The sequence below is a fragment of the Eretmochelys imbricata genome, chromosome 1, assembly GCF_965152235.1.
Source record: "Eretmochelys imbricata isolate rEreImb1 chromosome 1, rEreImb1.hap1, whole genome shotgun sequence".
Classification (NCBI taxonomy): Eukaryota; Metazoa; Chordata; order Testudines; family Cheloniidae; genus Eretmochelys; species Eretmochelys imbricata.
Window position 1 is genome coordinate 98,191,175 of NC_135572.1, and position 22,613 is coordinate 98,213,787.

The 22,613-nt window shown below is 43.4% G+C and overlaps 1 protein-coding gene across 1 annotated transcript in view; it reads right to left on the reverse strand.

Annotated features, from left to right (window-relative positions):
* UGGT2 (UDP-glucose glycoprotein glucosyltransferase 2) overlaps positions 1 to 22,613 on the reverse strand; it is a 282,769-nt gene that overhangs the window by 48,514 nt on the left and 211,642 nt on the right. The window contains exons 29-32 of the mRNA XM_077807042.1: positions 17,789 to 17,874; positions 12,174 to 12,258; positions 6,534 to 6,619; positions 690 to 700 (exon numbers count right to left, since the gene is read on the reverse strand). Of these exons, the coding sequence (XP_077663168.1) occupies positions 690 to 700; positions 6,534 to 6,619; positions 12,174 to 12,258; positions 17,789 to 17,874 (268 nt within the window). The remainder of the gene's footprint in view (positions 1 to 689; positions 701 to 6,533; positions 6,620 to 12,173; positions 12,259 to 17,788; positions 17,875 to 22,613) is intronic.

Genomic DNA, 22,613 nt, shown 5'->3' on the forward strand with positions numbered 1-22,613 from the left:
CTTTTTGTGTTTAAGCTCACAGAAGATTTCAGTGTTAAGCCAAGCTGGTCGCCTGCCATATTTGCTATTCTTTCTGCACATCGGAATGGTTTGTTCCTGCGCCCTCAATAAGGTTTCTTTAAAATACAACCAGCTTTCCTGGACTCCTTTCTCCCTCATATTAGCCTCCTAGGGGATCCTGACCATCAGTTCCCTAAGGGAGTCAAAGCCTGCTTTTCTGAAGTCCAGGGTCCATATTTTGCTACTCTCCTTTCTTCAACCATCTCATAGTCACTGCTGCCTAGGCTGCCACCCATTGCTACTTCCCCTACCAATTCTTCCCTGTTTGTAAGCAGCAGGTCAAGAGGAGAATGGTCCCTGGTTGGTTCCTCCAGTAGTTGCACCAAGAAGTTGTCCCCAACACTCTCCAAAAACTTCCTGGATTGTCTGTGCACTGCTGTATTGCTCTCCCAGCAGATGTCAGGGTGATTGAAGTCCCCCCTTAGAACCAGGGCCTGTGTTCTGGAAATTTCAGTCAATTGTCTGAAGAAAGCCTCGTCTACCTCATCTTCCTGGTCAGGTGGCCTATAGCACACACCCACCACGACATCACCCTTGTTGCTCTCGCTTCTGAACTTAACACAAAGACTCTCAACAGGATTTTCTCTAGTTTCATACTGGAGCTCTGAGCAATCATACCGCTCTCTTACGTACAGTGAAACTCCTCCACCTTTCCTCCCCTGCCTGCCCTTCCTGAACAGTTTATATCCATCCATGACAGTGCTCCAGTCATGTGAGCTACCCCACGAAGTCTCTGTTATTTCAATCACATCAGAGTTCTTTGACTGTGCCAGGACCTCCAATTCTTCCTGCTTGTTTCCCAGGCTTCTTGCGTTCGTGTAAATGCACCTAAGATACCTAACCGATTGCCCTGCTTTCTCAGTGTGAATCAGGAGGCCTCCCCTACTGCACCCTCCTCCTTTTGTTTCCTCCTGGTATTCCACTTCCCCACTTACCTCAGGGCTTAGGCCACCGTTCCCTGCTGAGCCTCGTTTAAAGCCCTCCTCACTAGGTTAGCAAGCCTGCCTGCAAAGATACTCTTCCCTCTCTTTGTTAGGTGGATCCCATCTCTTCCTAGCAATCCTTCTTCCCGGAACAACACCCCATGGTCGAGAAATCCAAAGCCCTCTCTCCAACACCACCTGTGTAACCACGCATTTACCTCCACAATTCGACGGTACCTACCTGGGCCTTTTCCTTCAACAGGGAGGATGGCCGAGAACACAACTTTAATCTCAAACTCCTTTATCCTTCTTCCCAGAGCCAGTTTTGAAGCTAAGTATTTCGAATAGACTTTTTTCTGCGGTTTAATAGGACCTCTTGTATCTCTGTCACATAAGAAACCTCTACCCCAGAGAACTATTGAAAACCCAAGCTCTATGTTGAAGGATGGCCAAGTCTAGATAGTGTTCAACTGGAATCCTGAGACAGCGGATGGGAAATGGTCAACGCTGCAACACTGCAAAGGAAGCGAGGTGAATCAGGTAAGGGTACCAGACTTGCCTTGGACAAGCTGATGCAACTAGAATGACTCTGGCTTTGTCTTGTTTGATCTCGTTCAAAACCCTTAGAATTAATAGTATCAGAGAATGTGCACAGAGAAAGTCCCTTATCCAAGAATGAGAAAGGTGTCTTCCAAGGACTGATGATTCAGATGCCCCAGCAAACTGAATTTCTTGCACTGTCTGTTGGCAGCAGTTGTAAAGAGGTCCATTTTTGGAAACCCACCAGGTCAGGAAAATCTGTTTGAGAATCCAAGGGTCCAGTTCCCACTTGTAATCCTGGGAGAAATATTTGGTCAGATCACCTGCCATGGTGTTCTGCATGCCTGAGAGGTTAAGAGGCTGAAATGAGAATGTGATAGGCTATACGCTAATTCCATTGTTTTATTTTTTCAGCACAAAGAGAGGGGAATCTTGCTTCTCCATGATGATTTATATAGAACATGCAGGCTATGTTATCTGGCATGACTTTGATGAATTTGTTCAGTTAAGGGAAGGAAGTGGATACGTGACGCATCTGAAGTTGTGATGATAATAGGAGGAGGCTAGGTGAAAGGAAATCATGCATTGGACTCTGGACAGGTCTTTCCACCAGCTGTGTGAGTGTATCCCCTGACAAGGGACAGATACCAACTTGTCTAGATCATGTTTGTTCAGGATACAGACTGTTCTGCAACAACTCTGGAAGCAGCAAAGGTGCAGCCTGGTGTGTTGTGTTATGAAAGTACAAGCTGCCATACAACCCAGCAGTTGGAGGCAACTTCTTGCTGTTGTCTGGGGGCTTATTTCAATCTTGGCAATAAGGCTTGTCAGTGTTGTAAATCTGTCCACAGGGAGGTAAGCTCTACATGTTACAGCATTCAGAGAAGATCCTATGAAGTCTATCTGTACAACTGGAATGAAAATGGACTTTCTGCTTGAGCTGAAGTTCTAAGCTGCAGATAAGGACATGGCTGGCTATATTGCAGAGAGAACTTTGGTGTACAACCAGCTCTTTAATAGCCAATTGTTGAGATAGGGGAAGATGATTATTCCCTGCCAACAAACATAAGTGGCTACTACTGCCAGGACTTTGGAAAATACTCTTGGCACAGATGAAAGGCCAAAGGGGAGTACTTGATACATTAAGTGATGCTGGCCATGTTTGAAATGAAGAAACCTCTTGAGAGAGGGGTGATTGCAATCCTCGACCTTCAGATCATGTATGGCTAACCAATCCACAGAATCTAATGATAGAATTACAGCTATGATCCTGAATGTCTGATTTCACTAAGGTGTTTTGAAGTATGAGATCTAAAACTGATCTCCATCCACCATTCTTTTTTGGAACCAGAAAATACTTGGAATAAAATCCCTTCCCCTCTGTGGTGGACTGGAACGGATTCTACAGCCTCTATGCTTAGAAGAGAGGTAGTCTCCTGTCTCAGCAAATGTTTGTGAGAAGTGTCCCTGAGAAGGGATAGGGACAGGAGTGGGATGAGGGGATGGAGGTGAAATGGATGGAGTAGCTTGATGTTATAATTTTCAAAACCCATTTGTTGGATGTACTTTGTTCCATGCAGCTCAAAAATGGAAGAGACTGCCTCCAAAGGGAGGGAGGTGGGTAGTGTGGTGTAGCTGAAGATTCCCAAGGTGGGGATGTTCTGGGCCTTTGACCACGCCATCAAAATTGAGTGGTGTCGAAAAGACCTGAAACTGCAACCATTTTTGGTATCTCCATCTCTTAGGTGGTTCGGCCAGCCTATGAATGCCGGAGAACTGGAACGGATGGGATCTCTGTGTTGGGATCTATTAAATTTTTTATTTGCCGGTGTATATATACTGAGAGATCTAAGTGTGGCCCTCAAATCCTTTATAGTGTGCATGGATTAATCAGTAGACTCACTGAGAAGTTTTAGTCTATCAAAAGAAGGTCTTTTATGGCATTTTGGACCATCCTAGAAAACCTCAACTGCTTCATCCAAGATGTTTGATGCATGACAGAAGCAGAGACGGAAGGTGCTTCAATGTCAGATACATCTAGGGAAGCTCACAACCAGGTGCTTGCTAAGAGCTGAGTCAGTTATGAACTCAGCCTGGAACTATTCCTAATGTTCTGGGGGAAGATGATTAATAAAAGTGTTGAGTTTATTGTAGTTGGTGTGCCATCTTTGCCATCAGAGCTGATAATTCACTATTCTAAACTGGGGGGGGGGGTATGGAAGAGTAGTTTTTACATCCAGCAAGGTTGAAGGGCTTCTGGTCTTTATCATATGATATGAGTTATTATGCTGTTAGTATTGCCTACCATGCTTACTAACAGTCTCTACAAATAAACAGTTGGGTGGAGGGTGTGAAAATAAAAACTTGTATTTTTTTCTGGAACATAATACTTTTTATTTGCATCTGTCAGACTCCAGCTAGTTTTGGCAGGACCCAGTGGAGACTCATTTACTGGTAAAGCTATGCAACCAGAGGGTGTCCTGTGGAGGATGTCCAAGAGCTTAAGTTGAGACACTTGCATCTTCTCCAGTGGGATCTGAAGCGAGTCAGCAATCTGTTCCATCAGCTCCTGAAACTGTTTAAAATCGTCAGTGTAAGAGGGCAGAGAAGGTATCACAGCCTCATCTGGTGGAGATATTAGTTTGTGGTGTCACCTCCTTGATCACTTTAGTCGATTGCTCCTCAAAAGACTCCTCGTTTGGTTGGGGCTCTTGAGAAGGGAGAGACGGAGCAGGAGACTGCCCTTCATGATGCTCCCCAAGGAACAGCTAGGAGCCCTTGATACTTGCTGATGACAGGCTACCACCAGTAACAATAAAGCCATTGTGGGGAATCATAAGGTAGGCAGGAGGACTTCAGTGCTGCTCATACCAGTGAGAAGGGGCTAAAGGTAGAAGCCCCAAGGGCACAACTTTCTCAGTTAAGATGTCTGGAAAAATGTTTCTGTGGCGGTATGTAGGGAACCCCTGCACAGAGATCTAGGAATCTGAAGAAGAGTCTTCAGCATAGTCTAGAGAAGAAGCAGACACTGAAGGCAAGAATGGTTGTCCATATAGTGCTGATGATATCAGAGGAAGGTAAGGTCTCTGAGACTTGGGAGATCTCAGCACCAACAATTGTTTGATAACCATTAAAAAAAACAGAAACTGTGGCACCTCAGACACTGACAAGTCCTTGGAGAATCTAAGCTCCTGCAGTACGGGGTAAATCTCCACCAGGACTGGATGAGGCTCCAGATTAACTGGTGTCAGTACTGAGGATGTTGACAGTAGTATCTTGTTCAGCCAATGGTCCTGGTACTGAGGATGATGACCTCAGAAAGACCAATGTTGCAGTACTGAGGTTTGCATGGTATCACGGGTTCTTTGACGACCTCAAGATCTTCTGAGAGCTCCTGATACCAGAGAGAGCTTCCTGGAACCTGAAGTCTCCAAAATGGTCATTCTTGATGGTGACCAAACCTTTTTTTGGATTAGGCTTTCTATAAGGAGAACCAGCACTCCCTCCCCATGAGACATCTACTGGTACCTCTGTGTTCTTATCCCACAAAGATCTAGGTAGGGAGGTTGAAGGGGCACTGTGCTCACTTGGAGGCCAATGTTCCAGGTCTATGTCTGTGAGCTGTATCTGAGGCTGGTCAGAGGGAACCTTCCGTCATGAGGAGCCTAAATTTAATCTCGTTTTTTTTCAAAATATGCTTTTAAAAGCTGAGTAGATCTTGCACTTGGCTGGAATGTGGGTGTGTCCCAGATAGTGGATACACCAGGCATGTCTGTTGCTCACTGGTATAGATTCCCAGCAGGTAAGGCAACGCTTGAATCATGGGGATTCTGGCACGCCAGGTTGATGACAACTCCCAAGGCAAACCCCTCAGAAAGGGGGGTTGATGGGGAAAGGGAATATAATCAGAAAACCTCCAATTAACTAAAGAAGTATGATTATCAAAAGAACTAAACAAACTGAACTGGAACTAAGAACTTGAGGCTAAGCTGGATACTCCACCTCAGGCTGTTGAGCAGCTGAGAAGAAACCAGGTGAGATTCACCTGCACAGCTCTATATATCCTTGGTATGGGGCATGAGCATATCTAGAGCACATGCATGGGGCGAAAGGGCACTGCTACCGAAAATCTCTGATCAAAAGGTACAAGAGGCATATTGTGCACCTGCACTGGAACACCCACAAGGACACTACTCAAAGAAGAATTATGAGTTACTTACATCCTTGTTTTTGGACTTTGCTCCATATCTTCCTAGTGATTTCCATTTTCAATTTCAGAAACACATACATAATATTATTGAAAAATAATACAATACTCAGAGTAAATTAATACAATCACATTTGTATCTAAAATGTATTTTAAAAATATCTAAAATATATGCTCTAGGAATTATTTGGGGAAGTTCTATGGCTTGTGTTATACAGGAGGTTAGACTAGATGATCACAATGGGCCCTTCTGGCCTATGAATCACTACATAATTGTAAAACAAATCCAAATTATTTAAATTCAAGCTTTAATATATACCTGGATGAAAAAAATGTAGAAACACTCAGTTTTCACAAACTTTGTCTGCAAACAGACATATTATTGCCATATCATAGTCTGCTTTGGAGTTCAATTTGATACATGAGTACCATATTAACAGCTGATTTTTTAATTTCTCTAACCCCCTGATTCTCATAAGAAGGTTGAGTCTATGCCATAAGGTGATAGAACACATATTGGTGGAGCAAGTTGGCTGGAGCATCTGGAAAAGGTTATGGAGGGATGAACAGGGAAACAAAATATCCAACAAAATATTTACCTAATATCACCAAGAATATTTGTTTCTATGCTCATCTCTCTTGTCTGTTGAATGATAAACTCTTTGGGGTAAGGCCTTTCTTTTCTTATGTGTTTGTACAGTCCCTGTCACATTTTGGGAGCTTCCACACTATAAATAATAAACTAATAATTATTATAATCATGCTGTATTGGCATGATCCAAGTGAAAACAAACATCAGTTACCTTGTAATGGATTCCCATGCTCCTTTTTCTTCTGTAACCCCAACACTAAGGAGATCTTCATCAATTTTATCAGGTTTTTTTTGTACCTAGTCATTAAAAAAAGTAGCATTCATGTAATTTGAGAGGTTAGTTAGTAAATACAGTAGCTGTAAAATGGACCTATTGGCCAGTTTTAATTCAGCAAGTTTTCTAATTCAGCAAGTTAATTCTTTAATGGTTTGAAATTACACTGTAACAATACCATATCATACTATTCAAATGTAAGTATTTTGTACACAGTGTAGACAATCAGTCCTGTCCACCCGATCTTGAATTTTTTTTTCCATACTAGCATATATTCTACAATGTTATCTATATACATTTCTCAGATTCAGTCCTCTTCCTTTCTTAGCTATGTGACCCATCCTTTCCTTGTACTTTGTAAAATTTGCTCCAGGCATGCCAGAGAGTAGTAACTGATTATGCAACAACTGTTTACACAAGATCATATGGGGATTCACATCCTCAAATCAAAGAGCAGGCTTAAGCACTCTGTGTTTGTATATGTAAAGAGTAATTAATAATACACAAAACTAGTGCAGCCTCCTTTCCATCTTTGCTCATAAAAGGCAGGCTATCAGTATGTGACACAGACCATAGTTAGGGGAAACATGCTGTTGCACTGCCCTTGAAGCAGCCCACGAGGGAGATTGTGAATCACAAGCTCCCTCCTTGTCTCCCCCGTGCTCTGGAGAAGGAGAAAACTGTGACAGATTCGTACCTGTCATAGTGTATGTGTAAGGGGACTGTTGCCCCCTTACTAACATTGAGTGGGAATGTTTTGGTTGGCTAGCTCCCAGTACAAAAGGGGAAGGCTCGATGGGGAATCAGGACCCTGAGACTGACATTCCCCAGGAACAATGGGGAGAGGCCAATGCTCCAGGTCAGCCTGAATGACAGGGCAGGCAGGCTAATCAGGGAGTCAGGAGGCCAGAGGGTCCCGCCCTCTGTGTAAGCTGGAATTGCCTCGGTCGGACAGAGTGGGGCCGAGGTAAGGAGAAAGCAGGGGCCCAAGCTGCGCTGGGGAGCAGAGCTGTGCCAGATCCAGAGGGGCCAGAAAAGCAGCCCAGAGAGAGTAGACTTGCCCTGGGAGGACAGCTGCAGCAACCAGAGCCAGAGGGGCCAGAAAAGCAGCCCAGAGAGGTGGAGGCAGAGCAGCAGCAGTGCTGAGACAGAGTGGTGGAGCTGGGGCTGGAGCAGTCCAGCGCCGGGTGCGGTGAACAGCTAGGGAGAGTGAGGGGGACTCTGGGCAGCGGGCCCAGCACAGGGAGAGGCCTCAGCCAAGAGGCTCTGCAGGCCAGGCTTGGAGGGTGATCGTAACCCCAACAGGGTGGGGGCAACACTGGGAAGAAGGAGTTAGACTACGACTTAGAGCCTGAGAACTTGTAGCCACCACCAGAGCAAGTGTCCAACCCGCAGCATCCCTGCAGCACAGCCAGGGCCTGAGAAGGCGGGGCCTACAAGGAACAGACTGTGAATTGTCCTGACATTCCAGAGACACTATTTGTAATGTTCCCTGCCACAGAGCAGGGTGATGTGTTTTCCTTTAACCTTTCCCATTTTTCCTTATTCCTTTTTAAACTAATTGTTGATTAAATCAATTGTATTTGCTTTAAATCATATGTAATGATCAGTGGGTCAGGGAAGTGTCCAGTGTAGAGAGAATACCCTGGAGTGGGGACACCCTAGCCCCTGTCCTAGGTGACCACAGCAAGGTTGGGGGTCAAGCCCCCCAGGAATCCTGGGCCCAGCCTTGTTGGGGTTACAAGGACTCTGCCAGACAGCAGAGTGGAAGGGGAGTCCTCAAGGGCAGGGAGGCCTCTGGGGAAAGGAAGCGGGAGCGAGGACTCAGACCCTTCCGCTAGCCCATTTCATCGGGGTAGTGCAGAAGCCAGGAAAGTTCCCCACAATAGCAGGACCATTCCTCCGCTTACATATGCTCCTCAATGCACCTTATACCCCCTCTACTCTCTTGTGCCAAAGTCCAAGATGGGCCATGTTCGGGCCCAGTAGCTTCAATTGAATTTACTAGATGGCCTTACTCTCTGAACTACATATCTGCAATCCACATACATTTTTCAAACACTTGAAGTGTCTGAATGTATGTAATTCTATCCAAAATTAATTTAGATTTTTTTTTTGGTATTGTCAAGCTAATGTTATTAGCTTTGTGTCAGTACTGAATCAGTAAAAACCTGTGTTTTTTTTAGTTTCTTCACAGCAAGTGTCTCTGAAGATATAGCCTACATCTGATTTATGATAAGACTGCAGTCTAATTTAAATTAGATACTATCTGCCACATTTGATACAACTCTACTTATTTAAATTACTTGGTTACAACAGATCAAGGGGACACTAACTTTCCAACCATATCATTTACCTAATTTTGACCCAGATTGTGTACTGAGGCTGAACATGTGGATCTCTCTGTATCTGCACGGTACAGGGTTGGGTCAGCTGCCTCTATGGCATTTTATCCCATTTCCCTCAGATCCTGAAAACTTACATCCATGGGACTGGGGAGGAGACTCAGAGGAAACATGTCCTGTTGCCTCTGCCCTGTAGCTCTGTACCTTTCTCAGCCTCTGAAGGTCCAAAACTGGGACACACTGTATGAAGAAGTCTCAAAATGAGAAACTAAAAAAATAATAATGCTGGAAACGTGAAGTACTGTGGGATTCCTTACTCCTTTACAATAGGTAACTCTTCACATAACAGGGGGTAGCCGTGTTAGTCTGTATCCACAAAGACAAGGAGTCCGGTGGCACCTTAAAGACTTAACAGATTTATTTGAGCATAAGCTTTCATGGGTAAAAACCTCACTTCTTTAGATGCCTTGAGTGAAAGTTACAGATGCAGACATAAATATACTGACACATGAAGAGAAAGGAGTTACCTCACAAGTGGAGAACCAGTGTTGACAGGGTCAATTCCATCAGGGTGGATGTAGTCCACTCCCAACAATAGATGATGAGGTGTCAATTTCAGGAGAGGCAAAGCTGCTTCTGTAATGAGCCAGCCACTCTCAGTCTCTATTCAAGACCAAATTAATGGAGTTAAATTTGCAAATGAATTTTAGTTCTGCTGTTTCTCTTTGAAGTCTGTTTCTGAAGTTTTTTGTTCAAGTATAGCTACTTTCACATCTGTTATAGAATGTCCAGGAAGATTCAAGTGTTCTCCCACTGGCTTTTGTGTGTTACTATTCCTGATGTACGATTTGTGTCCATTTATTCTTTTATGTAGGGACTGTCCGGTTTGGCCAGTGTACATGGCAGAGGGGCATAAAGATGTAGAAGCTCTTTATACCAATATTCCACATGAGGATGGACTACAAGCTGCCAAGAACAGTAACCCTGATAAGACCACAGCACACCTGGTGGCTGAGCTTTATGACTTTGTCCTCACACACAACCATTTCAGACTTGGGGACACCTTATACCTTCAAGTCAGTGGCACTGCTATGGGTACCCACATGGCCTCACAGTATGCCAACATCTTTATGGCTGACTTAGAGCCACGCTTCCTCAGCTCTTGTCCCTTAGCGCCCCTCCTCTACTTGCGCTACATTGATGACATCTTCATCATATGGACCCACGGGAAGGAGGCCCTTGAAGAATTCCACCTGAATTTCAACAATTTCCACCCCACCATCAACCTCAGCCTGGGCCACACAAGAGATCCACTTCCTGGACACTATAGTGCAAATAAGTGATGGTCACATAAACACCACCCTATACTGGAAACCTACTGACCGCTATACTTATCTACATGCCTCCAGCTTCCATCCAGGACTGATCACACAATACATTGTCTACACCCAAGCCCTAAGATACAACTGAATTTGCTCCAATCCCTCAGACAGAGACAAGCACCTACAAGATCATTATCAAGCATTCTTAAAACTACAATACCCATCTGGGGAATTGAGGAAACAGATTGACAGAGCGAGACGGTACCCAGAAATCACCTACTACAGGACAGGCCGCACAAGGAAAATAACAGAACAGCACTGGCCATTACGTGCATCCCCCAGCACATTATCAGCGATTTACAACCTGTCCTGGAAAACGATCCCTCACTCTCACAGACCTTGGGAGACAGGACAGTCCTCACTTACAGACAACCCCCCAACTTGAAGCAAATACTCACCAGCAACTACACATCACAGAAACACTAACTCAGGAACCAATCCCTGTAGCAAACCTTGTTGACTACTCTGTCCCCATATCTACTCTAGTGACACCATCAGAGGACCCAACCACATCAACCACACGATCAGAGGCTCATTCACCTGCACGTCTACTAATGTTATATATGCCATCATGTGCCAGCAATGCCCCTCTGCCATGTACATTGGCCAAACCGGACTGTCCCTATGTAAAAGAATAAATGGACACAAATCGGACTTCAAGAATGGTAACACACAAAAGCCAGTGGGAGAACACTTGAATCTTCCTGGACATTCTATAACAGATGTGAAAGTAGCTATACTTGAACAAAAAACTTCAGAAACAGACTTCAAAGAGAAACAGCAGAACTAAAATTCATTTGCAAATTTAACACCATTAATTTGGTCTTGAATAGAGACTGGGAGTGGCTGGCTCATTACAGAAGCAGCTTTGCCTCTCCTGAAATTGACACCTCCTCATCTATTGTTGGGAGTGGACTACTTCCACCCTGATCGAATTGGCCCTGTCAACACTGGTTCTCCACTTGTGAAGTAACTCCCCTCTCTTCATGTGTCAGTATATTTATGTCTGCATCTGTAACTGTCACTCCATGCATCTGAAGAAGTGAGGTTTTTACCCACGAAAGCTTATGCTCAAATAAACCTGTTAGTCTTTAAGGTGCCACTGGACTCCTTGTTGTCTTCACATAACCTCACTTTCATTATTCTTTATTTCTGATGTAATTTGCAACTATAGAAGTAAAGGGACACCAAATTTTTATGGAATGCAGGTAATTCTGGGACGAAAATGAGTGATATCCTTCAAAATGATGGACAGTTGAAAGGCATGCCTGTGGGGAATGCAGAGTAAAATTAAAAGAGCCAGCATCAGAGATGGAAAAATATCCTAGCAGCTCCAACAGAGCAAAGATATTGGAAATGATAAGGGGATTGGGATGGAGGTGCGGCAGAGCTGGTGCAGGTGGCTCTGGTTTCCAGTTGATTGTAAGGAATCTGTTGGTTGTGGGAGCTAAGCCTTCTTGTTTCTTTCACCAGGGAGACCAGTCTTGCACCTTCAGAGATGAAAGAATTCATAGGAAATTCCACGAGGGAAAACTCAATCTTTCCAGTCACCTACACAGAATTTTTTTGTGTAAAGGACAACTTGGAACTTTGTATTTATAATAAAATTATAATTGAAAAAAAATTACTCCTTCATAAAAGTACCATGATATGTTATATATTATGGCAATACAAAAAACATGCAACAAATTAATTGATGGCATGAATCCATGCATCTGGGGATATAGTTATCAAAAATCTGAATAGTATAGTCTGACTTTCATCTTGCTGTTAAACATAACCCAAGACACCTGAGCATTATTAATATGTTTAAAGAAATAATGCACACACAAAATTATCTGCTTACATACTTTGACTTTGATGATTTTGCTCTTGAAGTTGTTTAATACTACAATAACATCTTCCAGGTGGACTGAAGAATCTGCTCCTTCATGGCTATGAGAAAAAACAACAACAGATATACAAATGTATACACTCCTTAAAATGTTACATATATTAAATTTTATTTTTATTTTATAACTGTTTACATTTGCTCAACCTAAAAATATCTGTGTACTGTATGTCCTGCACTAGTTTTCTGATGTCGGAACCTTTCTCAATTTTTCTTCTTCACAGCGCTTAACAGGAGTCTCCATATAGTTATAGTAAAATGACTGATAGGTTCTTTCACAATAATTGTGCTTCATCACTGCATAACACAAGAGTGTCCCCATGACCACATAAGACTTTGCATTTTCAAATACCAACACTTTCTTTGGAAAGAAGACTGTAAAATGACATATCTTGCCAAACTGAATACCTGAATGTTGAATTTTTATTCCCTTGACTACTAAAGAAAAACCTAAAAGCTATACTACTTGAATATTCTTCAGTCACATGAGGATTTAAAACAAACACCCTGTACTACATAAATGGGGATATTTATTGAGGTTTAAAGGAATTTCCAGTTTTATTAAGTACTAGAATTAAATATATGGTTAAAAAATATTAAAAACAATTATATTGTTATATTAGTATCACTGCTTCTTGTTAAGGTTGCTCAACACTTCCCTGTAATGGGGCACACAAGAAATGGTTACTCACCCTGTGTAGAAATGGCAGTTCTTCAAGATGTGTCCCCCTGTGGGTGCTCCATTATCGGTGCACTTGAGCCCCGTGCACCTTTGATAAGAGATTTTTCATAGTGACATTCATTTGGCCCGCACATGCATGTTACTCCACCTCGTGCTCCATGCAGTTACTATATAGGACTATACAGACTAACCGTCCTCAGTTCCTTCTCTACCACAAAGCCCCATGACAGTGAACTCTGAAGCAGAGAGGAGAAGGGGGGGTAGTGGAGCACTCATAGGTACACCTATCTTGAAGAACTGCAGTTACTGCACAGGGTGAGTAACCATTTCTTGTGTGCCCCATTACAGGGAAGTGTTGAGTAACCTTAATAAGAAGCAGTGATACTAACATAACAATATAATTTTTTCCAATATTTTTCATCATATATTTAATTCTAGTACTTAATAAAACTGGAAATTCCTTTAAACCTCAATAAATATCCCTGTTTATGTAATACAGGTTTCAGGTAATACCATTTCTTCTTTGAGTAGTGTTCTTATGTGTGACTACTGAGCAGTTTCCCTTTAAAGAGGAGGGGGCTTTGGAGTCTAGTCCAGTATGGAAGAAAGTACCAGCTGAGCTGAACACAGTATTGGAAGCAGAGTCACAGATTATTGCACAGTGTTCAGCGAAAGTATGCTTAGAAGCCCAAGTTGCGGCTTTACATATTTCAGTGATAGAAACGTTTTTAAGAAAGACTGCGCAGGTGGAAATAAATCGTGCAGACCATTCTCGTATGTTAGTAGATGCTTTGAGATTACGATAATGGTAGCAGTTACTAATAGTTATCTACCTAGAAAGCCTCTGTTTAGAGATTGCAGCTCCCTTTGTTCTATCTGTGATCAAAACAAGCTGGAAGACTTCCTGAAAGGTTTAGTCCCATCTAGTTAGAAGACCAGAGCTCCCCTGATATGAAGCATGTTGAACATGCTTATCCCAGTGAGGTTTAGGTTGAAAAATGGGGAGGTAAATGGGCTGATTAATATGGAAATGAGAAACTATTTTTGGCAAAAAACTCAGGGTGTGGACATAATGTAACCTTGTCTCTGAAAAATACTGTAATTGTGGGATATGGCATAAGAGAAACTATTTCTACCACTTATTGAGCCAATGAGATGGCAACCAAAAATGCCGTTTTCATTAATAAATAGAGAAGTGAGCAGGCAGCCATAGGTTCAAACAGTGGTCTTGTAAGGCATGTAAGAATCAAACTGAGGTCCCAAACCAGAGTAGGGCATTTAACTGGCTGAAAAGGGTTACCCGGGCGTTCGAGGAATATCACTGTTGTTGGATGGGCAAATATGGAGTAAATCTTTATTGGAGATGGAAGGCTGTGATGGCTGCCACATGAACTCTAATGGAGCTCAGTGATAACCTGAGGTCTGTAGTTCTGGAATGTAGTCCAGTATTTCTGGCAGCAAAGGGATAGCTCAGTGGTTTGAGCATTGGCCTGCTAAACCCAGGGTTGTGAGTTCAGTCCTTGAGGGGGCCATTTAGGGATCTGGGGCAAAAATTGGGGATTGGTCCTGCTTTGAGCAGGGGGTTGGACTAGATGACCTCCTGAGGTCCCTTCCAGCCCTGATATTCTATGATTCTATGAGGTGGTCGATGCAATGTGTTTGAGATCACACTAGCAGGCAAATCTTACTCATTTCTGTAAATAAGTGCAGCACGTAGACTGTTTCCTGCAGTGTGGTAACACCCTTTTTACTTGCTGTGAAAAGGCCATTTGTATGTCCATGAACCATCAAGCAGCCATGCTTTGAGTTGAAGGATTATGAGATCGGGGTGAAGGATCTTCCTGCTCTCCTGAGAGAAGAGATCAAGAATGGTGTGGACAGTAATCAGGAAGAACACACCCAGCTGTAAGTAAGGAAACCATGTCTGTCTGGGTCATGTTGGAACAATCAGAATAACTCTAGCCTTGTCCTTTCTTATTCCAAGTAGGACTCTGGATATCAGAAGAGTTGGGGGAATGTGTACAGAAGACCCGGTGACCACTGGTCCAGGCTGAGGTTGATGTTGGGATGGGAATTGTTGAAATCATGGTGGAATTCCTCAACTTCAACTTTGTGTAATGACACATCCACTCCCTGTCACTAGCATTTGCTCAAGAAACTCCCTGAAAAAGCACAAGAACAAATCCGCACAGACACACCCCTGGAACCCAAACCTGAGGCATTCTATCTGCTACCCAAGATCCATAAACCTGGAAATCCTGGAGGCCCCATCATCTCAGGCATTGGCACCCTGACAGCAGGATTGTCTGGGTATGTAGACTCCCTCCTCAGGCCCTACGCTACCAGCACTCCTAGCTATCTTCGAGACACCACTGACTTCCTGAGGAAACTACAATCCATCGTGATCTTCCTGAAAACACCATCCTGGCCACTATGGATGTAGAAGCCCTCTCCACCAACATTCCACACAAAGATGGACTACAAGCCGTCAGGAACACTATCCCCGATAATGTCACGGCAAACCTGGTGGCTGAACTTTGTGACTTTGTCCTCACCCATAACTATTTCACATTTAGGTACAATGTATATCTTCAAATCAGCGGCACTGCTATGGATACCCGCATGGCCCCACAGTATGCCAACATTTTTATGGCTGACTTAGAACAATGCTTCCTCAGCTCTCATCCCCTAATGCCCCTACTCTACTTGCGCTACATTGATGACATCTTCATCATCTGGACCCATGGAAAAGAAGCCCTTGAGGAATTCCACCAGGATTTCAACAATTTCCATCCCAACATCAACCTCAGCCTGGACCAGTCCACACAAGAGATCCACTTCCTGGACACTACGGTGCTAATAAGCGATGGTCACATAAACACCACCCTATACTGGAAACCTACTGACCGCTATTCCTACCTACATGCCTCCAGCTTTCACCCTGACCACACCACACGATCCATTGTCTACAGCCAAGCTCTACGATGCAACCGCATTTTCTCCAACCCCTCAGACAGAGACAAACACCTACAAGATCTCTATCAAGCATTCTTACAACCACAAAACCCACCTGCTGAAGTGAAGAAACAAACTGACAGAGCCAGAAGAGTACCCAGAAGTCACCTACTACAGGACAGGCCCAACAAAGATAAAAACAGAACGCCACTCGCCATCACCTTCAGCCCCCAACTAAAACCTCTCCAACGCATCATCAAGGATCTACAACCTATCCTGAAGGACGACCAATCACTCACAAATTTTGGGAGACAGGCCAGTCCTTGCCTACAGACAGCCCCCCAACCTGAAGCAAATACTCACCAGCAACCACACAACAGAACCACTAACCCAGGAACCTATCCTTGCAACAAAGCCCATTGCCAACTGCGTCCACATATCTATTCAGGGGACACCATCATAGGGCCTAATCACATCAGCCACACTATCAGAGGCTCGTTCACCTGCACATCCACCAATGTGATATATGCTATCATGTGCCAGCAATGCCCCTCTGCCATGTACATTGGTCAAACTGGACAGTCTCTACGTAAAAGAATAAATGGACACAAATCAGATGTCAAGAATTATAACATTCATAAACCAGTTGGAGAACACTTCAGTCTCTCTGGTCACTCAATTTCAGACCTAAAGGTCGCAATATTAGAACAAAACGACTTCAAAAACAGACTCCAACGAGAGACTGCTGAATTGGAATTAATTTGCAAACTGGATACAATTAACTTAGGCTTGAATAGAGACTGGGAGTGGATGTGTCATTACACAAAGTAAAACTATTTCCCCATGTTTATTTCCCCCACCCCCCACTGCTCCTCGGACGTTCCGGTTAACTGCTGGAAATGGCCCACCTTGATGATCACTGCAAAAGGTTTTCTCTCTCCCCCACCCAGCTCTCCCTGCTGGTAATAGCTCATCTTAAGTGATCACTCTCCTTACATGTGTACGATAACACCCATTTTTTCATGTTCTGTGTGTATATAAATCTCTTCACTGTATTTTCCACTGAATGCATCCGATGAAGTGAGCTGTAGCTCACGAAAGCTTATGCTCAAATAAATTGGTTAGTCTCTAAGGTGCCACTAGTACTCCTTTTCTTTTTATAAGCTTCAGTGACTCCCCTGAATGAGATGTTAGAATGGATGATACAAAAAAAATTAATGAAGAGAACAAAACACCAAATCAGTCTGAAATGAAGGTACAAAGTCTATCTTCATCCCTCACTGTCTATCACTGCTCAGAACACAGCCCTGATTAAAAACTGGAGATAGAAGCAGCTCTACTAAAAAAACGAACACGATATTGCAACATACATGTTTCTGGCATGCCAGCCAGGAAGAGAAAACTAGGACTTGTAGCATTTGTGGAAAAGATATTATCCAAGTTGCTTAACATAAATAGAGATGTAGTGTAATGAGACTGAAATGTTACCATGAATACAAGAATGTGGGCTGGCTCCATTATCCTCAGTCCCTATTTTATCTCTACTAGTTCCCAATTAACTAATACAATTCAGGATCAGCCTAATGAGGATTTTAAGTCTTTGCAAAATGTTACCTCATCCTCCCCACTCTATGTGGCTAAGCAGTAGAACCTTTAGGTAGATTGCTAATTTTTAGGAAAACCATTTCCATGAAGAGAGACTCACTGATACTCAACCTTTTAAATTTTACCCATCCAAGCTTTTTTTCCCCCCCCACTGCATTTGCTAATCAGTATTATCATCATTGCTAGCTTTTTATTCCTATTTGCATATTGTTTTTGTTTGTTTTCCTTCTGTAAATTCCATGTTTTTGCGAACGCTGTGACACTCTTTTACAAAATATTTTTGTAATTGTAAGTTACAACTGTGTTTGCTCAAAAATTAGGTTACTACTTACACAAATATTTGGTAGATGTCTTCCGATCTTCCTTTGCGTAATCTCAATGTCCACGCACCAGGATTTGCTTTCAACTGAAAATACCCCTGTAAGCAAAGAGAAATAGTAACACAGTCTGGTTTTATCAAAACTTTGGAAACAACCACCTTCACATGTAAACAGATTCTCCAGCATTCAGCACTGTCTGTCATCAAAGCTACTTACTACACACTCTCAGCTGCAATTCTAGCCCCGAAATCAGTATTACGGTAATGCAGTCAAGTGCCTTCTCCCCTTTATGTTCACATCCACAAGCTCTTAGTGATAAAGAGAGTTGTTCCTGCCTGAATATGGAATTTATATAAAGAATTTTCTTCTTCTTTCTCCTTTATGCCACTTTTCCTGGTGAGGGTTGTGGCTGCAGCATGGAGAGTAGGGAGGACCAAACCTCCTTTTCCTCCTCAACAGGAGGTTCCAGGTCCTCCTGGGGGATTCCCTGACATTCCCAGGCCAGCCAGGATATGTAATACCTCCAGTGTGTCCTTGGTCAGCCTCAGGGCCTCTGCCCCATGGGATGTGTCCAGTAGAGTTCCAATGGAAGCCTCCCAGGGGGCATCCTTATCAGGTGCCCGAACCACCTTAACTGGCTCTTCTTGATCAGGAGGAGTAGCGGCTCTACTCCGAGGCCCTCCTGAATAGCCAAGCTCCTCACCCTATCTTGGAGAGTATGCCCAGCCACCCTGCAGAGAAACCTCATTTCCGCCACTTATCCCCACGATCTTGTCCTTTCGGTCATTACACAAGGTTTGTGACCATAGGTGTGGATGGGGATGTAGAGCGACTTGTGAATGGAGAGTTTTGTCCAAGAACTCAGCTCCTGCTTCACCACCATGGATCAGTATAACCCCCACATCACCGACACACCAATCCGCCAGTTGATCTCATGCTCCCACTTGCCGTCACTCATGAACAAGACAAGTAGGTACTTAAACACTAAGGGCAGCTGCTCCCCCCTCACCTGGAGAGAGCAGTCCACTTTCTTCCAGGAAAGGACCATGACCTCTGATTTGGAGGTTCTGATTCTCATCCCAGCCACTTCACACTCAGCAGCAAAACATACAAGGGAGCATCAGAGATCGCAGTCTAAAGAAGCAAGGACATCATCATCTACAAACAGCTGAAAAGCCACCTCCGAGCCCCATACCGGATGCACTCCACAGCTCAGCTGCGCCTTGATATCCTGTCCATGAAAATCACAAACAGGAGTGGGGACAAGACCCACCCTTGGCGGAGTCGAATGCCCACCTTGAACGAACTCAACTTAATGCCAAGAATATGAACGCAACTCTCACTCCAAGAATAGAGGGACCGGATAGCATGCAGAAGTGGCACCTCATACTCCCACAGCACTTCCCACAAGACATCTCGGGGAATGCAGTCATATTCCTTCTCCAGGTCCACAAAATAAAGGTAAAATGGATTAGCAAATTCCCACAACACCTTGAGTATCTGTGAGCGAGCAAAGAGCTGATCCCTTGTTCCACGGCCGGGAGGGAATCCACATTGTTTCTCCTGAATCTGAGGTTCTACTAACGTGCATAACCTTCTTTCCAGCACCCTAGTATAGGCTTTGCCGGAGAGGCTGAGGAGTGTGATCCCCCTATAGTTGGAACACACCTTCTGGTCTTCTTTCTTAAAGATTGGGACGACCACCCCAGTTTGTCAGTCCAGAGGAACTGCACCCACCTTCCACACAACACTGAAGAGGTGTGTTGACTACAACACCCCAACGTTATCCAGTGCTTTCAACATGTCTGGGTGAATCTCATCCACACCTGCTGCTTTATCACGACGAAGGCACTCTACCGCCGTATCGACTTCAGCATCAGAAATAGATCCAATCTCATTGGAGGTTTCTGGCACCAGAAGGGGGGCATGTCCATCGGACTGAGAATTTCCTCAAAGTGCTCCTTCCACCTCTTGACAATCTCCACAGTCAATGTCAGCATTTCACCACCCATGCTGAGTATAGCCTGGGAACATCCCACTGATCCTTCCTAAGGCGACGAATGGTTTGCCAGAACATCTTTGAGGCTGTCCAGTAGTCATTCTCTGTGGTATCTCCAAACTCCTCCCAAGCCTGGGCTTTTGCTTCAATGACCGTCACAACCACAGCCCTCTTACCAGTTGGTACTTCGTCAGCTGTATCAGGAGTCCAGTTCGTAAGCATTGCTCAGAAGGCCTCCTTCGACTTGGCAGCTTCCCTCACCACTGGAGTCCACCAGCAGGACCTAGGGTTGCCACTATGACAGGCACCAACTGCCTTCAGGCCACAGCTTTTTGTGGTTGCCTCAACAATTGAGGCCCTGAATAATGGTCCACTCAGACTCAGTGTCCAAGACCTCACCCAGAATGCAGGAGAAGTTCTTCTGGAGGTGGAAATTGAAGTCCTTCACTAGATGTTCCCAGGTGACTTGCACTGATCATTTGGGCCTCCTGTGTCTATCTGGCTGGCGTCCCATGTGTTGGATCCAACTCACCACCAAGTGGTGATCAGCTGCCAGCTCTGCCCCTCTCTTCACCTGAGTGTCCAGAACATATGGCCTTAGGTCCAATGAGATGACTATGAAGTCAATCATCGATCTTTGGCCTAAGGTGCTCTGGTACCAACTACATTTATGAGCAACCTTGTGTTTGTATAGAAAGAATCTCTATGTAAAATAATGGGCTGTTCCCTATTCCTCTGATATCACAAGCCAATGAACCAATTACTGAACAGGATTTTTGGCTCCAGTCTACCTCTTCTCAATCAGACTTGCTTCTTGCTCTCCAGTTAAGACAGTCAGAGCTACTCTCAAGAAACTAAAAACAACTAAAAACCCTCTTCATCAGATACTTCATGGATGGGTCACTACAAAAACTAATTTCCCTCTGCTGATACTCACACCTTCTTGTCAACTGTTTGAAATGGGCCACCTTGATTGCATTGGCCTCATTAGCACTACAAAAGTAATTTTCCCTCCCTTGGTATTCACCCCTTCTTGTCAACTGTTGAGAATAGGCCACTTCCACCTTAACTGAATTGGCTCATTAGTACTGACCCCCCACTTGTTAAGGCAACTCCCATCTTTTCATGTGCTGTGTATTTTCCACTCCATGCATCTGATGAAGTGAGTTTTAGCTCACGAAAGCTTATGCCCAAATAAATTTGTTAGTCTCTAAAGTGCCACAAGGACTCTTCGTTGTTTTTGCTGATACAGACTAACACGGCTACCACTCTGAAGCCTCTCAAGAAACTGTGAATCTAAAACTCCAGCTACTCACAAACTTGGGGTTCTGGACTGGGTAATCTCTTTGGAGAAATTCAATTTACAGGTAGAAACAAATTTCCTATTCAGCTCAAGACTCCCAAGAAGGAATAATGATATATGCCTAACAGTATCTGAAACCCAGACGAGGCAGGCCTCTGAAACTGAAGGGGCATGAGAAAGGGTTACTTCAGATGATTCAATTATGCAGACTGAGAATGAACGCAGCATTTGCTGAAGTACCATAGCACACTTGTCATTGGTTGAATGTGAACTGAGTGGAAGGTGGCTGACTGGCATTTCTCGTCAAGCAACGGAGATTTTTTTCTTTCCCTGTAAAGCAGACATGGCTAATATAAAATGAACGTAGCTCTCTGAGGAACATGGGACGCTCTCTATGCTACAATAACTACATGCCAGAACTGAAAAGAACTCAGTTATGCAAAGCAGATTCAGAGGATGAAGTGGATAGTAAAAAGCCCCCGCCCCCATCCTTATGCTTCTTTACAATTTAAAAATGTGAAGATGTTTTTGTTTATTTGTGCTTTACAACAAATATTATTTACTGCTTGTTTCCCCGTACACATTTACATAATACTTGATGTATTTTATTTATTAAATTAGTGATATAACAAAAAACAGCTTTATGTATTCAAAAATTCTATTAGCAGTGGCAAAAACAGTGGTCACCATGACTCACTGTTATGAGATTCTACAAGAAAGGCTCAAAAATTAGCTAAGAATCCACTCAACTGACTACATGTGCTTTGCTCAATTACATAGCATGCTGGTGAGGCACAACATATAGAAATCCATTTATAATTCTGTTTTCATCTTTAGTGTTCAGAATATTTAATACTCTGAAGAAATTCCCTCCATTTCAGACAAAACCTCAAAACATGAATTTTTAAAGTAGATCTTTAAAAAGATCTTAAAGATTTTAAAAAGATCTTCTGTACTTTCCACAGTATGCATCCGATGAAGTGAGCTGTAGTTCACAAAAGCTTATGCTCAAATAAATTGGTTAGTCTCTAAGGTGCCACAAGTACTCCTTTTCTTTTTGCAGATACAGACTAACACGGCTGTTACTCTGAAACCTGCCTTTTAAAGTAGTGGATTTTTAAATTATTTTTTCCATTTCTTTCATTTGGGTAAAAAGTACATAAGATCCCTCATGCCCATCCACCTAAACCACTTTGAATGGTGGTAATCCTACTATATAAATCTAGTCCCAAATATTTCAGTGAATAATACCATGCCAATCAAAAAAAATGAAAATTAATGTTTAAATGCTTCACTTTTTTTTCTAAATATTAAAAAAGAGTTAGGTTCCACACACCCAAAAGCCCTCTTTGGTAGAAAGGAAAACAATAACTAGCACTGTCTGAGAATATTTTAATATTGACACACTGCTGGCTGCCACTAAACCTTAGACTTCTAATAGTTAAGGAAACGTAAAAGACTATCCAGGTTACTTAACCATTAACTGGAATTCTTTGAATGTATCACTTTCACAGATTCACATTACTGGGATTGAG